Raw genomic sequence first — 13,699 nt, 5'->3', positions numbered from 1 at the left:
ACAAACAAACTAAGAATCATTCATTAAGTCATCTCTTGCCACCAGATGTGGTAAATTCCTCTTTGGATAAATGAATTAATTGTCAAACAATTGGGACAATAGCAGGTAACATAAAAACTGTGTAGTCTTTCTTTATTCAGAAAATGTTTTAGAGAGCCACAGTGCCACAGGGCTTCATTTTGAGTATCAGGTTTTACTGTATGGTTCTGAAGAAAATGCATTGGAGACTTCCACTGGTGGTTCACTGTGAAAAGCAACAACCATGTATTCTATGTATATTGAGTTCATTAACTGTATTGGAGATTAATTAATCTTAGGATCTTACTCTTGATCTTTATTTTAAGAAATGATATAGCCCAGAGTCATCACTACTATGAGCAAGAAATGTTAGAGTTTCTGTAAGTTACAATCCAAATTAATGGAATATTTTTCACTTTTGGATTGTTTTAAATATATAATACTATGTAGAATCCCAAGATAAATATTTTAAAAAAAAAAAACCTCTTGAAAAATGCAGAAATGTAAAGCCTTCTGAATTTGCATTCATTGTCCTTTTTTATTTGACTTTTGTGGGAATCCAGATTATTCTGTCTATAGAAAAGTCTTACATGATGGGGTTGGGGTGTAGAGTGTAGGTCTTAAAAGTCTTTGCTGAAGGTAACTGTGCATTTGATACAGTGCTACTCTACTTCTTGAAAGTATATGCCTTTTTTCTCTTTAATGTTGAACATGTTACACAATTAAAAAGAGATGTAGAACTAAACTGGTTCAACCTCTTGTAGCTAGTAATTTATGAAAACTATTAGCCAAGTTTACAAATGCTGTTACAGCAGGAGACTTTTTTTTTTTTTTTTTAACAAGAGAACAAATCCACACTTTTATTTATTTACTTTCCCAAAAGTTTAAATCCTTGAAGGGGTACAGCATCACGTGGATTCTGTGTCCAATGGCTTTAGCAGGAAGATTGCTTCAAAATTTGGCATGAACCCCATGCCATTGTTTCCATGAACACGAGTTATTTTTCCCTAGATTACTCTGGTTTTGTTGAGTTTGCCACCATGAGTTACAGTGTTGTTCTTTGCTTTGTACACATAAGCATACCTCTTGCATAGATAGAAGTCAGTTTCATCTCAAGCATAAACACCTTCAATTTTAAGAAGACCTGTGTGCTCCCTGTGGTTCTGGAGACTCTGCTTATAGGCTTTTTGTGGTTTTTTTTTCTTTTTTACTTTGGGGCAATGTGGGATGCATGAAAATTTCAAGTATAGTCTTCCATTGCCTGGAGCAGCTGTAGATTCTGGATTATATCACAATATACCAGACACTGGGTTGGCTTTAGCATCATGTGACACAGCTTGTGCCTTGCTCACAGTTTGGAAGGGGATACACAGAACATCCAGTACAAAGATGACCTTGAACATGGATTTTGTTATAGGATCCAGGTCCCCAACATTGCAAACTTGGGAGGAGGAATTGAGATCTATCATGTCAATATGGTTTAATCATGGCAGGAAAGACTCAGTGAAAATTACTCCTATATGTTTGGACCTGAAGTGATTAAGAAATGAATCACTGCAGCCATCTGTCCATTAAAAAGGAGGGCAGCAAATGCTTGGCATGTCTTTTTTTTTTTTTTTTTTTTCTCCCACGACAGTGATCTCCATGTTGTGGGGTTTTTTTTGTTTTGTTGAGATATAGTTGTTTTACAATGTTGTATTAGTTTCTACTGTACAGCGAAGTGGAGTTCCCTGTGCTATACAGCAGGTTCTTATTAGTTATCTATTTTATACATATTAGTGTATGTATGTCAATCCCAGTCTCCCAATTCATCCCACCACCACCCCCCACGCTTATAGTTTTTTTTTTTTTTTGCTTATAGCTTTTTAATTTATATTTTATACAGTTTACTTCTTCAGCTGGTTTTCCTTAGTGAAACTAGCAAACACCATTCTTTCCACGTTAGATTAATTTTCTTTTATTCTATTTCATGCTTTTTATACTTTTTTCTTCTGATAAATTACATTTTATTTACACTGATTTTCTCAATTTACTTGTTTTATGTTTTGTTGAATATTGGTCAGTTGTCATAAAAATTTGATAGTAAAAATCTAAGTTTGCTTTATTTTTTCATCTCGGGGATCTAGGAATCTGATTGCAATTTTAAGTCACTTGATAATCAAGGTAATCAGAAATCCAAGCTACACTTATTTCATTTTTCGAAAAAAGACACGCCTCTAAGGAACAAGGTAAAACACTTACTTAAATTATTTTTAAATTTCAGAAGCAGCACATGCTTATTACCAGGCAATAAGAAATATAAGCAAAATTCAAAATCAAAATGCCTATATTCTTATTTACACAAAATGTCTACCTTCAAATCATCTAGAACCGTATTTGTGCATGATTTGTAGGTGTTTAAATTGTGAAACCTGCTATTTTTCTCTTACAGTATAAAGAACTTTTTCTATGTACTTACATAACATTACTTATAATGAATAAAATATGCCATCGTATGGGTTTAGCTAATCGTCTTATGTTTGTCCTTTACCCTAAAAATTTTTGCTGTAGCAAACAGTACTGCAACGAAGATTTTGTTGGTAAATATTTGAGTACTGTACACATTTTTGATTATTTTGTAGGGGTGAATTCTATGAAGTGTTATTACTGGTCCAAAGGCATGTATGGTTTAAAGCTTTGATGTATATTGCAAAAAGGCATTCTAGAAATTGGGCACCTGATAAGCCAAGCTTTTTTTTTAATCAAAATATGTAAATATATGTGTGACTGCATAGTGAAAGCTCGTAAGTTAAAGCCTATTTTATATATTAAGTGTTCTTGCCTGTCAATATCAGAATACTAATTCCTGACTTAAAAATGGGCAAGGGACATGAACAGAAATCACAAAAGAAAAAGCACAAATGGCTGATTAACATATAAAAGCACATTCAACCTCATTAGTAATCAATGCAAATCAAAGTAATAAAATATAATTTCTTACCTCTCATTTTTCCAAAAAAGTTTTTAATTTACTCATTTTATAAGAGTATAGTGAGATGAATAATCACATGTTTAGGAGAGTAAGAATTGCTGTGCCATTTCTGGAAAGCAATTTGAAAGAGTTCAAATAATTTAACCCAGTAAGTGCATTCTAAAACTTGAGCCTAAGGAGATAATAAGAGTTTAAATACAAGAGCACTTATTCTTGCATTGGTTACAATAATGAAAAATTGGGAGAAAAAATCTAAATATCTAGAAATAAGAGAGTGAAATACATTAAATACGTTGTTGGTTTTAGCTCTTGACTGGTAGATATATAGGTGAATTTTTTTTCTTTGTTTTCTCATGTTCTTCTATAGTGAACATATATTATTTTTCTTATATTTATACAAGAAAACTATATTCATATAGTTAACATTATTTTCTTATGCGTATTTTTAAAAGCATAAAAACTTTACAAAAATGTTAAATAAATGGCCTGGCATATCTATTTGAAAGAAAGTCCCCATCTCATACTATATAAATATAAACCTGAAAGATAATAAGGATATGAATGTAAAATATGTAAATATAAGATTCTTTTAAAAATCTTTAAGTGAGAAAGGCTTTTTCAAACAGATACTGTCTTGGAAAGATGTCCATATTATTTTTGAATGAAAAGGGAAACCATGCTGTTAAACAATATTAAACACAATAGCATGGTGTTTTTGTTTGCTTAAATGCTGGAAAATACACACACATGTGTATGTTTGTACAATCATAGTAAAAAGTCTGGAAAGATACCAAAATTATTCACAGTGATAGGATTAGAGATGTAGAAAGTACTTTCTCAAAAGGAGTTATATTAAAGATGATGGTTTAATGTCCTCAAAAGGAGGATATTAAACCATCATCTTTTTACTGTTTTTATTCTTTCTGTCAGATTTGCATTGTCAGTGTTTTAACTGTCACTTCTGTTTTGGTGACAATTCCCCAGATGAACCTTCCTTCTTGCTCCCTAGTATCCAAATTCAGTATCTAAAATCAAACTCATATTTTTTTAACCTCTAACCAGTACTTCTCAGAGCATTTTTATCAGTTATATAAAATTATAATATTTGTTCTATGTCAGTTTCAAAATCTTATGGTTGTCCTCTTTCTTTATAACCTCCAGTTGGATCCTTCTTTTTCAAGGGTTAAAGAAAAACAACCAAATAACTATACCTATCTAAATCCTGTTTCTTTCTTTGTCTTATTTCTTGCTCTCCCTTTTCCCATCACCAACATCCTAATGCAAGATTTCACCTTTCATGTGTGAGTCCTTCCATTCTTTATACACCCTCTACTAGATTCATTAATTTTAAAGCCTTGTTTTATATTACCACACTCCTACTATCCAAAAAAAACAGCAACAAAATTTTAATGGCTCCACATTTCACACAGCATAAAAATCAAGTCAGACAAAGACAAATATCATATAATATCACTTATTTGTGGAATCTAAAAAAAATGATACAAATGAACTTATTTACAAATCAGAAATAGACTCACAGACATAGAAAACAAACTTATGGTTACCAAAGGGGATAGCGGGGGCAGGGGTGGGGAATAAACTAGGAGTTGGGGATTAACATACCTACTACTATATATAAAATAAATAAACAACAAGGACCTACTGTATAGCACAGGGAACTATACTCAGTATCTTGTAATAACCTATAATGGAAAAGAATCTGAAAAAGAGTATATATATGATATATATGTATATATAACTGAGTCACTTTGCTATACACTTGAAACTAACACAATGTTGTAAATTATACCTCAATTAAAAAAAAGCAATGGATTCAACTTAAAAGTCAGTAGAGATCTGTTTAAGTAAATTATGGCATATTTATACAATGGAAAAAACAGGCAACCTATTCAAAACAAAATTCAGTTCTACATGTGAAATGGAAAAATCTCCAAGATACATTGTTAAGTAAAATCAAGATATACTAGGCAAGAAAAACAAAGTACACGACATTTTGTAGTATGCTGCCAGTTGTGTGTGTGTGTGTGTGTGTGTGTGTGTGAATGAATTCAGTGGTTGTAAAGGAAACTGGTAACAGTGACTGCCTAAAGGCAGTGAGGGAGTAAGGGAGACTCACTTTTCTGTCTGTTCTTTTATACTCTTGATTTAGTGCCAGGTACATGTATTACCTGGTGAAAATATGATAATTTTTGTAGACGTTTATAAGCACACTTTTGCACATTGATTATAGGTTATTTTTTGTTCCAGTGTATAAATAATAGTTTGAAATTAAATAAAGGTAGTTGCTTTGACAGAATAGTATTAAAACAGGCATTTAATCTTCAGGTTCCTGGGCTGTATAAATCTAGTTCTGTGGACAATCTTTCTACAACCAAGATCAAACCTTTAGTACCTGCCAGAGTCAGTGGGCTGAGCAAGAAGCCATCAAGCATCCATAAGAGAAATCATCATAATGCCGAGAACAAGCCAGGATTGCAGATAAAAATCAATGAACTCTGGAAAAATTTTGTATTTAAAAAGTGAGTTATCTTGTAACTTATTCTAAAATGATAAATAATTTTTTTCTGTAATTTCAATCCCTGTCTCCTCTTTCTATTTTCATATGAATCAACTTCTTTTTCTCTTACCCTAAGAGAATTATTTTCCTCTAGTCCCTTTAACTGACTCTTTGTAAGAATATTTAACTTCAGTTTCTGTACCTTCTTTTAGTGAAAAGGTGGCAAACTAAAAACCTCAGTTCTCAATCTGGCTTTGGTGTCTCTCTGTTGTTAAGCGAATTACTTTTCCAGGCCTTAAGTGTCTTATTTTTCTTTCCTTCTAAATGTTGTTTTAGACATGGGAGTGGGAAGGTAATGCTCTATGGTACTTCTGGATTTAAAGCAGTTTGTTTCCCTAAATTATCACATCTAAAATGGGAAGAATCAATGAGTTTATATGATGAATTAACCAGATTTCTAATGTATGTAGCAAACACTGTTTTAAGAGACTTGACCCTCTATATATCTACATTTTTTGAACCAAATTGCATCTGTTAGACAACAGAATTAGCCACAGAGTAGCATAGATTTATAATTAATGTATTTTCTTGTTCTTATTAAAGCAAATGTGCTAAGAATAAACACAAAGAGAAAGGGAGGGAGGGAAAGGGGGGAGGTGACTTACATGGGATGATAAGACTAAACCTTACCTAATAGAAATGTTATCACAATCAGATGAGATAGTATGAGTGGAAACACTTTGTAATAAGTGCTGGACAATTATGTTTTTACTTTACATTGTGTAAAGTCTAGATTAAACCATATAGCAGCAGTTCTCAAACTTTTTTTTTTTAATATTTATTTATTTATTTTGGCTGTGCCAGTTCTTAGCTGCGGCACACGGCATCTTTTTTAGTTGCAGCATGCGGGCCTCTTAGTTGGAACATGCGGACTTCTTAGTTGCAGCAGACAAACTCTTAGTTGCAGCATGCATGCGGGGTCTAGTTCCCTGAACAGGGATCAAACCTGGACCCCTGCGTTGGGAGCACAGAGCCTTATCCACTGGACCACCAGGGAAGTCCAGTTCTCAAACTATTTGCCTTTAGGAACGCTTTTTAGTCTTAAAAATTATTGAGTGCCCAAAAGTACTTTGGTTTATGTGGGCTACGTTTGTCAACATTTAACCATCTTAGGAATTAAAATGGACATTTAAAAAATATTTATTTATTTTTAAATAACAGCAATCTCATTACATTTTAAAATTGATAGTATATTTTTACAAAAAATAGCTATGTTTTTCAAAACAAAAAAAGTGAGAATCACATTGTTTATCTGCTTCTGTGTTTGATCTGTTATGAAATGTTGCTTTGGTTGAATTATATGAAGAAAATCTGGCCCCACATGTATTTGTAATTGGAAAATGCATTTTAGCATAATAGTATTTTTATTTAATTGTAATTTTTCTTCTTTTATTTTACACCAAAATTCAACAAGTGGTAGTTTCTTAAAAGTTAGTTGTAATGTAGAATATGAAACCATATAAATTGACTTTTTATACTCTGTGTAACATTACAGTCCATTGGTCCATATTGTACTTTGTGTGCATCTTTTACTCATGCATGATTTTATAACATTGGCATTGATTATTTGGAAAATGTGGGTTTATTGAGTTGTGCTTATCTTCCAATTGTTGACATATTTCATTATACAATATTTAAAAATCGCAATCTTATCAACAAAGTCTTTAAGTACTGGGAAGCTGTCAAGTGACAGGTATCAGTTTTCCAAACTCCTAATTTTCACTTGAAAGCTTGAGTTTTGTCATTGGCAACAAATACTGTTAGGTTTTTTTCTTTGAAGTAACAAACAGTCTCTCTTTGTTCATTCTAGAGAAGCCCTTTGCCAAATACCTAAATTTGAATAACCATGGTGTCACACATACTTTTACTTGAGATAGCCATCAGACTTCATTATGTAACAAAAGTGACTTCTGTGTGTTTCTCATTTTGTCACAGAATGTTAAGAAGTTGAGAGGGTTGAGATTTAATAAAATTTATGATTTTTACTACCTCATCAAGAATGTTCTTGAGACTGACTTTTGTTTTAATACTATTAGTATTTCTTAAACAGTTTGGTGCTACTGTCTTGATTCATCCTAAGTTGCCAACAGCGTTACTCAGTTCTGCTTTTGGATTATCAGTACAAATGTCAGCATGCTAAGAAAGGCAGATAAAGTCTAAATATTATTATGAAAATAGTTTAGATCTTACAAACCCCCTGCAAGTGTCTTGGGAATTTTTAGGCATCTGTGGATCATACTTTGAGAACTGCTACTAGAGGGAAATTAAGGGTGCAACAGTATTCTTAAATGCCTTTTAGAAAAATAAGACTTAATTACTCCTGTTGAATTTTTGTTGACAGGACATAGAATCAGTTTTGTTATCTTCATAATAGGATTAATTTTTATAGACATAGAACTTCCTTCCAAAAGTTGGGAGAAGGGGAGGAGTAAAAAGATAAGGCTTAAACATTTGTTTATGCTTCACTCATGCTGGTCCTCAGCCAGACTTGAGAAGGGTTCTAGAGAGAAAAGAACTAAAGTTTGTTTATTGGAACCATTCTGCCTTAGCTAGTATATATTTAGTAGTGGCTTGGCACCTACCTTGAAAGGTGATTTAGAAAGCAGGCATGGGTACTAAGAAGCAAAACTCAAATTTTATTGGGCATACTCAGAGGAGAACCTGAATGTGTCATATAATAAATTGAGACAAATTATACAGTAGAGGGTCTTATCCTCTTTATATACCTCTATTTTGTCCAGGTAGATTATTTTCTAATAAACACTACCCTATAAATTCATTTTATTATAAATTCATTTTATTATATAAATTCATTTTATTATATTAATAACACTACCCAATAAATTCATTTTATTATATTATCTTTTGCAGAGATTCTGAAAAGCTTCCTTCTTGTAAGAAGCCAGATCCCCTGTCTCCAGTCAAAGATAACATCCAACTAACACCAGAAGAAGAGGATATATTTAACAATTCTGACTGTATGCATGTTCAGAGAGCAATATTCCAATAAACACAGGCAGCTGGGAGGCTATTGCCTGCAAGAGAATCTCTATCAATTTCATGTCCTGTTTGAGAATGAAGCAGTTATCAGTATGAAAGATTTGTTCTTAGATCTATGCTATTTATTTTTAAATAGAGTACATTTTGTATATTAACTATGTAACTTTTTGTTCAGCTTTTTATATTTTCATAAGAAGCTAACTAGAGAAATAATTTTGGTTTTGATAGGTTTTCGAAGTTTTAATGTTAATTGAGCAAGTCCCTTGGAACTTACAAAAATCTACTCTAAAGATTTCTGTAATGTTGTCAAGTACAAGGATGGTAAATGGAAAACCACAATTCTGTGGTCATTTTATACTAGAGGAAATTACTGTGTTTCTTCGAGCTATAGTTTTTTCACCTACCTTTCCTGTCTGTCTTTCAGGGTTGAATTGGAAATACAGTTGCTGGGATGGGAGGGGTAGTTGGAAGGGTTAAAGATCATTGCATAAATGGGGCAGTGTTCTGTTTTCCCTGAAGAGTTTGGTTGGGTTACAGATTGACAGTAAAAGGAAATTGGTTTCAGCATCATATGAAAGGAACTACTTCTTATATAATTAATATTCTTAAACGTCAAAATAACCTGTTTCTCTTATATGTCTTTTTTGAAGTGTGGGCTAAAAATTCCTTAACGTATATTTAAAACTAGTGTCCTAGGTGCAATGTAAAATACTAAAGCTGCAGAGTCTGTGATGTGTACATACTCTGCAAAGAAATAGATTCTTGGAAAGAAAACCAGCTATGCAAGTGAAGATCTGAAGTAAGGAAGTGAAGTAAGTGACAGTCTGACAGGAAGTAAAGGAACTGTAAAAGTGTCTGAGATATAGAGGATAAAGGAAAGGGATCCAGAGCATTTTAATTTTTAAATGAGACTTAGTAGAGGAGGTCAGAGTGGAACAAAAAACATAACATTGTAAGAAACAGCATAAAAATGTTAAAAGACAAAAATTAAAAAAAAAAATCTGGAAAAGACCAAATACAAAGAACAAAAGCAAATTTGAACTTTCTGTGAATGTTTCCTGTTAAAGAACAAATTAAGAAAGGGAAGATGACAGCAGTGCTGTAGTTTGTCAATCTCCGAACCGCCGCATAGCAGCAACTGGATAGCAAAGTCAAAATACTAATGAACAACATTACAACAAATTTAGATGGCATCATATACTTAAATCCTGAAATATAAGTGGGTGAAGACAAGCTACCAAAAGCCACAAGACCACAAAGTGGTACTGGCATCTATCTGGGAGAAGTAGAGGATGGCAATAGGGCATCTAATGGACCTGAGAACAGTACTTATATAGAATGATTGTTGAAACACATAGCAGGCCAAGTTGCAAACAGCCATTTGAAACTGGAAGAGGCTTCGAGCATTCCAGTGGTGAGTGAGTGCAGGAGACCTGCAGTTATGTCTGAAGGAATGAAGCAATGTAGTCCATATGAACTTTTGAAATGATTTGCCATATTTGTCAAGGCTCCACAGAAGAGAAACTGCTGGCTGTAAAACCAAAATTGAGCAGGAGAGTGACAATAGACACAAAGGAAGATAAGGTTAAATACAGTGAAGGGAGTAATTGTTGACCAAGAAATCTCAGCAGAATACTGTTTTTGTTTTAGAACACTGAAAACAAAAATGAAAAAACCAACAACAACAACAAAACAGCTGAGGTTTGAGAAGCTCCCATGATCCATGCCTCCTCAAAGTTAAAGAAAATTATTTTTACTTAAAAAGAAACCACAGAAAAGTTTTTAGATCAATCCCTTACAAAATTGATTTAAAAGAGTCAAGAGCAGAATAACATCTTTACAAATAATGAAAATCTACCAGAAAGGTCCCCAGAGCAGATCAAAACCAGTCTATTTCAAAATGTGCTAGAAGTTATTAAGAAAATAGAGTAGGATACGAAGGAAATTTAGAATTGGAAAAACTCAGAAGAAAAAAAAAGATAAGCTCAGGAAAGGATTAGAAAAAAATTTTGGAAATTAAGCCTAAACTAGAAGGAACACAAGCAAATAAACATACAGATAGATGATGCCTTAAAAGAAATAGGTAAAAATCAAAACAAAATGGAAAAAAAACACTTTACAAGATTAGGAAGTGACAGATGTTGAAGATGAGGCAGAAGGTCCAATATACAGATAATAAGAGTCTCTGAAGAAAAACACCCCTATTTTCAGAAAACTTTGTTAGTTTTTAAAAGATTTGAAACAATATTTTTTAAATGCACTATTATACCCAAGATTATTGATCCAAAACTGCCAACACCAAGTCATAAGTGACAACAAGTTACTTTAAAGAAAGGAAAAATCCTCTGGGTAGGCAAGAACAGCAAGTGACATGGAAGAAAAAAAAAAAGATGATCATCAGACTTTTCCACAATTATTCTTTATACCTGAAGAAAATGGAGTAACATGTTAGAGATACTCAAGGGAAAATGTAAGCAAAGGCTTTTATGTTCAACAAAATCGACTTTCAATTATAAAGGGCACAAACTTATCCATCGAACAAGAATTTGGAAAATACTGCTCGCTAAGCTCTTCCCGAGGAATCAGAAAATAACTAAAATAGAGAAACAGCACCATAAAGATTGGTGGTGACCATCAAACATAGTGACTTGTACAATTAAAAATTTGAGAGCTAAAAGGGAGAGTATGATATGCAATGGCTGTATGTCCAGATGACACAGGTAGTACAACTACAGAGGAGAGACCATATGCAAAACATTTGGTTTAGCTCGTAGTAGTAGTCTGATATTGTTATTTTAGGACCATTGTGTATACAATGTGGGATAGAATAAATGAATATTTATGGGATATTTTAATTCATCCCCAATTTTCTTGAGAACCAGGATTCTTAATATCTAGAGAAAGGAGATACAGATAAAATACAGAACAGGTTAATTTCTTCTAAATGTAGTTATAAACTTGAGTTGGGAGTACTGATAGAGACTTATGAATGTATATACACACATACTATATATATACATGTATATACATGTATATACACACTGAAGAGACCCAGAAAAAAATTAACCAATCCAGTACCAATGAGCATCCCTATCACTCAGCTTGTAGTCTTAAAATACCATTTTCACCAGAAGAAATGAGAGCTTCTTGGAAAAATAGTCTGGAAAGGAAGTGTAAAAGACAAGCCTGGGATATCTTGTTGAAACAGAAGACTTTACTGACTACTAATGTAATTTCAAAATGATTAAGGAGACACCTGAAGAGGCCCCCACTGTCCAAACATGGGAGAATTTGATCTTGAAAAGATAATAATTGTTTACTGGAACCCATCATAAACATATTTTTAAAAAATTGGTCACCTTCAGAGGATGATGGAATATCAATTCATTATCTTGAATATGGGAAAATAAAAGGAGATATATCAGGCATTTTCCCTGTCTGTACTGTACCAATGGGTAATAAAACAAAATAAATCTCTTTTTACTGTTCTAATAATGAAAAAGAGATAATATCACCGTTTTGCAACCCCCAGTGGATTAATGGATTTAGGCTTTGAGCATCGGCTGCTATTAACATCATAACCAGATATTTTATGTCTCATAATGAAAGAACTCAGCATCCTCTGTAGTCTTGCCAAGGGATTGGAGATGAGTCTGATCATTCCTCTGGATCCAGCTGCCAAATTGCAGGAAATACAGAGGACAGAGGAACATGTGGGACTGCAACATGAGTGTGCAATTAGCAAAATCCAGTCTGCAAGAAACTACAGGTCAAATGCCCTTGGATTCTCAACAGATAAATTGTAAGGAAGGGGATGGAGAGGAAAATTCCATATTAAAAAAAGGACAGAACTAAACTAGATTATTTAGGGATGCACATTCTGGTGATTAAACAATAGAGAAATATAAAGAAGTGATAACTGTAAAATTTATGGTGGTGGTTACAGAGGGTGGGGTGGATGGACATTGATATTAAAACAAAGCACATGGAACAGATTCTGGGAATTGCTGGCAAAGTTTTATTTCCTGGGTGGTGTATTTTATGACAGAGTTTTCTTATAATATAACTTACTAGGCTATCCATATCATAAAGTAAAATGTTGGCCTTATAATTTATTAAGCCATTTACTTGTTTTGTGTGGTCTTTCATATTTTCTGTTTTACAGTAATTTTTTAATAGTATTAGTATTCCATCAAATTGAAGACATAATTGATTGTAAGATGCATCATTATTTTATGTACCATTGGAAAAAAACTCCATCAACTTTAAGGTACGCACTATTCTCAAAAATGTTAAAGCGTATACCTTAGGATGGAGGAACTGCAGCAATTTGATGCCACATATCCTGTCCCTCATGTGCAAAATCAAGCAACTATCCTTATTTCCCAAAGTTAACTCTGGACAGTTGGCACCAGACAGCCTCTGATCCTGAAAGACATGAAGCACAGCTGAGGGAAAGGTGAGGTTCAATGCTGAAAAGAAGGGGTAAAGTGAAAATAAACTGAGCAGTATGATTCCCAGTCCCATTTCCCTATGTAGTTCCCATTCTCTCTTCTTTTGGGATTCCAATTGCACGTTAGACTGCTCAAAATTGTCCCACAGCTATTAGTGCTGTTATGATTACTTTCTACTCTGTTTTTGTTTTTCAGTTTGGGTAATTTTTATGAACCCATTTTCTAGTTAACCAATTCTGTCCTTGAGCTTTTTGTTTTTATTTCTAGCATTTCTAATTTACAGTTTGCATTTCTCTACTGACATTCCCCCAATCTGCTCATGCACATATTATCCATATTTTACACAAGGCATATTACCTACAGTTATTTTAAATACCTTTTCTGGTATTTCTAATATCTGGGTCATCTCTGAGTCTGGTTCTGTATCTTGTGTCTTGACATTGTTTTCCTTTTCCTTATTTTGTGTGTGTGTGTGTGTGTGTGTGATATTTTTTGATTGATTTGCATGCCATATGTTGATATAGAACAGTAGTGACTGAAGTAAATGATATGCCTGGAAATGGGCATGCCTCTTCCACTAGGGGTTAGAGTGTGACATTGTAAACTCTCGTCAGGAGTTTAACTGGTTTGGGTTTGTTATTGCTATGACAAGTGCACCACTGACTTCAAATTCCTCTA

The 13,699-nt window shown here is 33.3% G+C and overlaps 1 protein-coding gene across 2 annotated transcripts in view; it reads left to right on the top strand.

Annotated features, from left to right (window-relative positions):
- Positions 1 to 8,577, top strand: part of EXO1 (exonuclease 1) — a 44,589-nt gene extending 36,012 nt beyond the window's left edge. For both annotated transcript variants that reach the window (XM_061185415.1, XM_061185416.1), the window contains exons 11-13: positions 2,145 to 2,246; positions 5,336 to 5,529; positions 8,439 to 8,577. In XM_061185415.1, coding sequence (XP_061041398.1) covers positions 2,145 to 2,246; positions 5,336 to 5,529; positions 8,439 to 8,577 — 435 coding nt within the window. The remainder of the gene's footprint in view (positions 1 to 2,144; positions 2,247 to 5,335; positions 5,530 to 8,438) is intronic.
- Positions 8,578 to 13,699: the final 5,122 nt, after the last annotated feature.

This window comes from Eubalaena glacialis, chromosome 3, assembly GCF_028564815.1.
Source record: "Eubalaena glacialis isolate mEubGla1 chromosome 3, mEubGla1.1.hap2.+ XY, whole genome shotgun sequence".
Classification (NCBI taxonomy): domain Eukaryota; kingdom Metazoa; phylum Chordata; class Mammalia; order Artiodactyla; family Balaenidae; genus Eubalaena; species Eubalaena glacialis.
The sequence above is the reverse complement of the archived record's forward strand: the minus strand, read 5'-3'. Positions and strand labels throughout refer to the sequence as shown.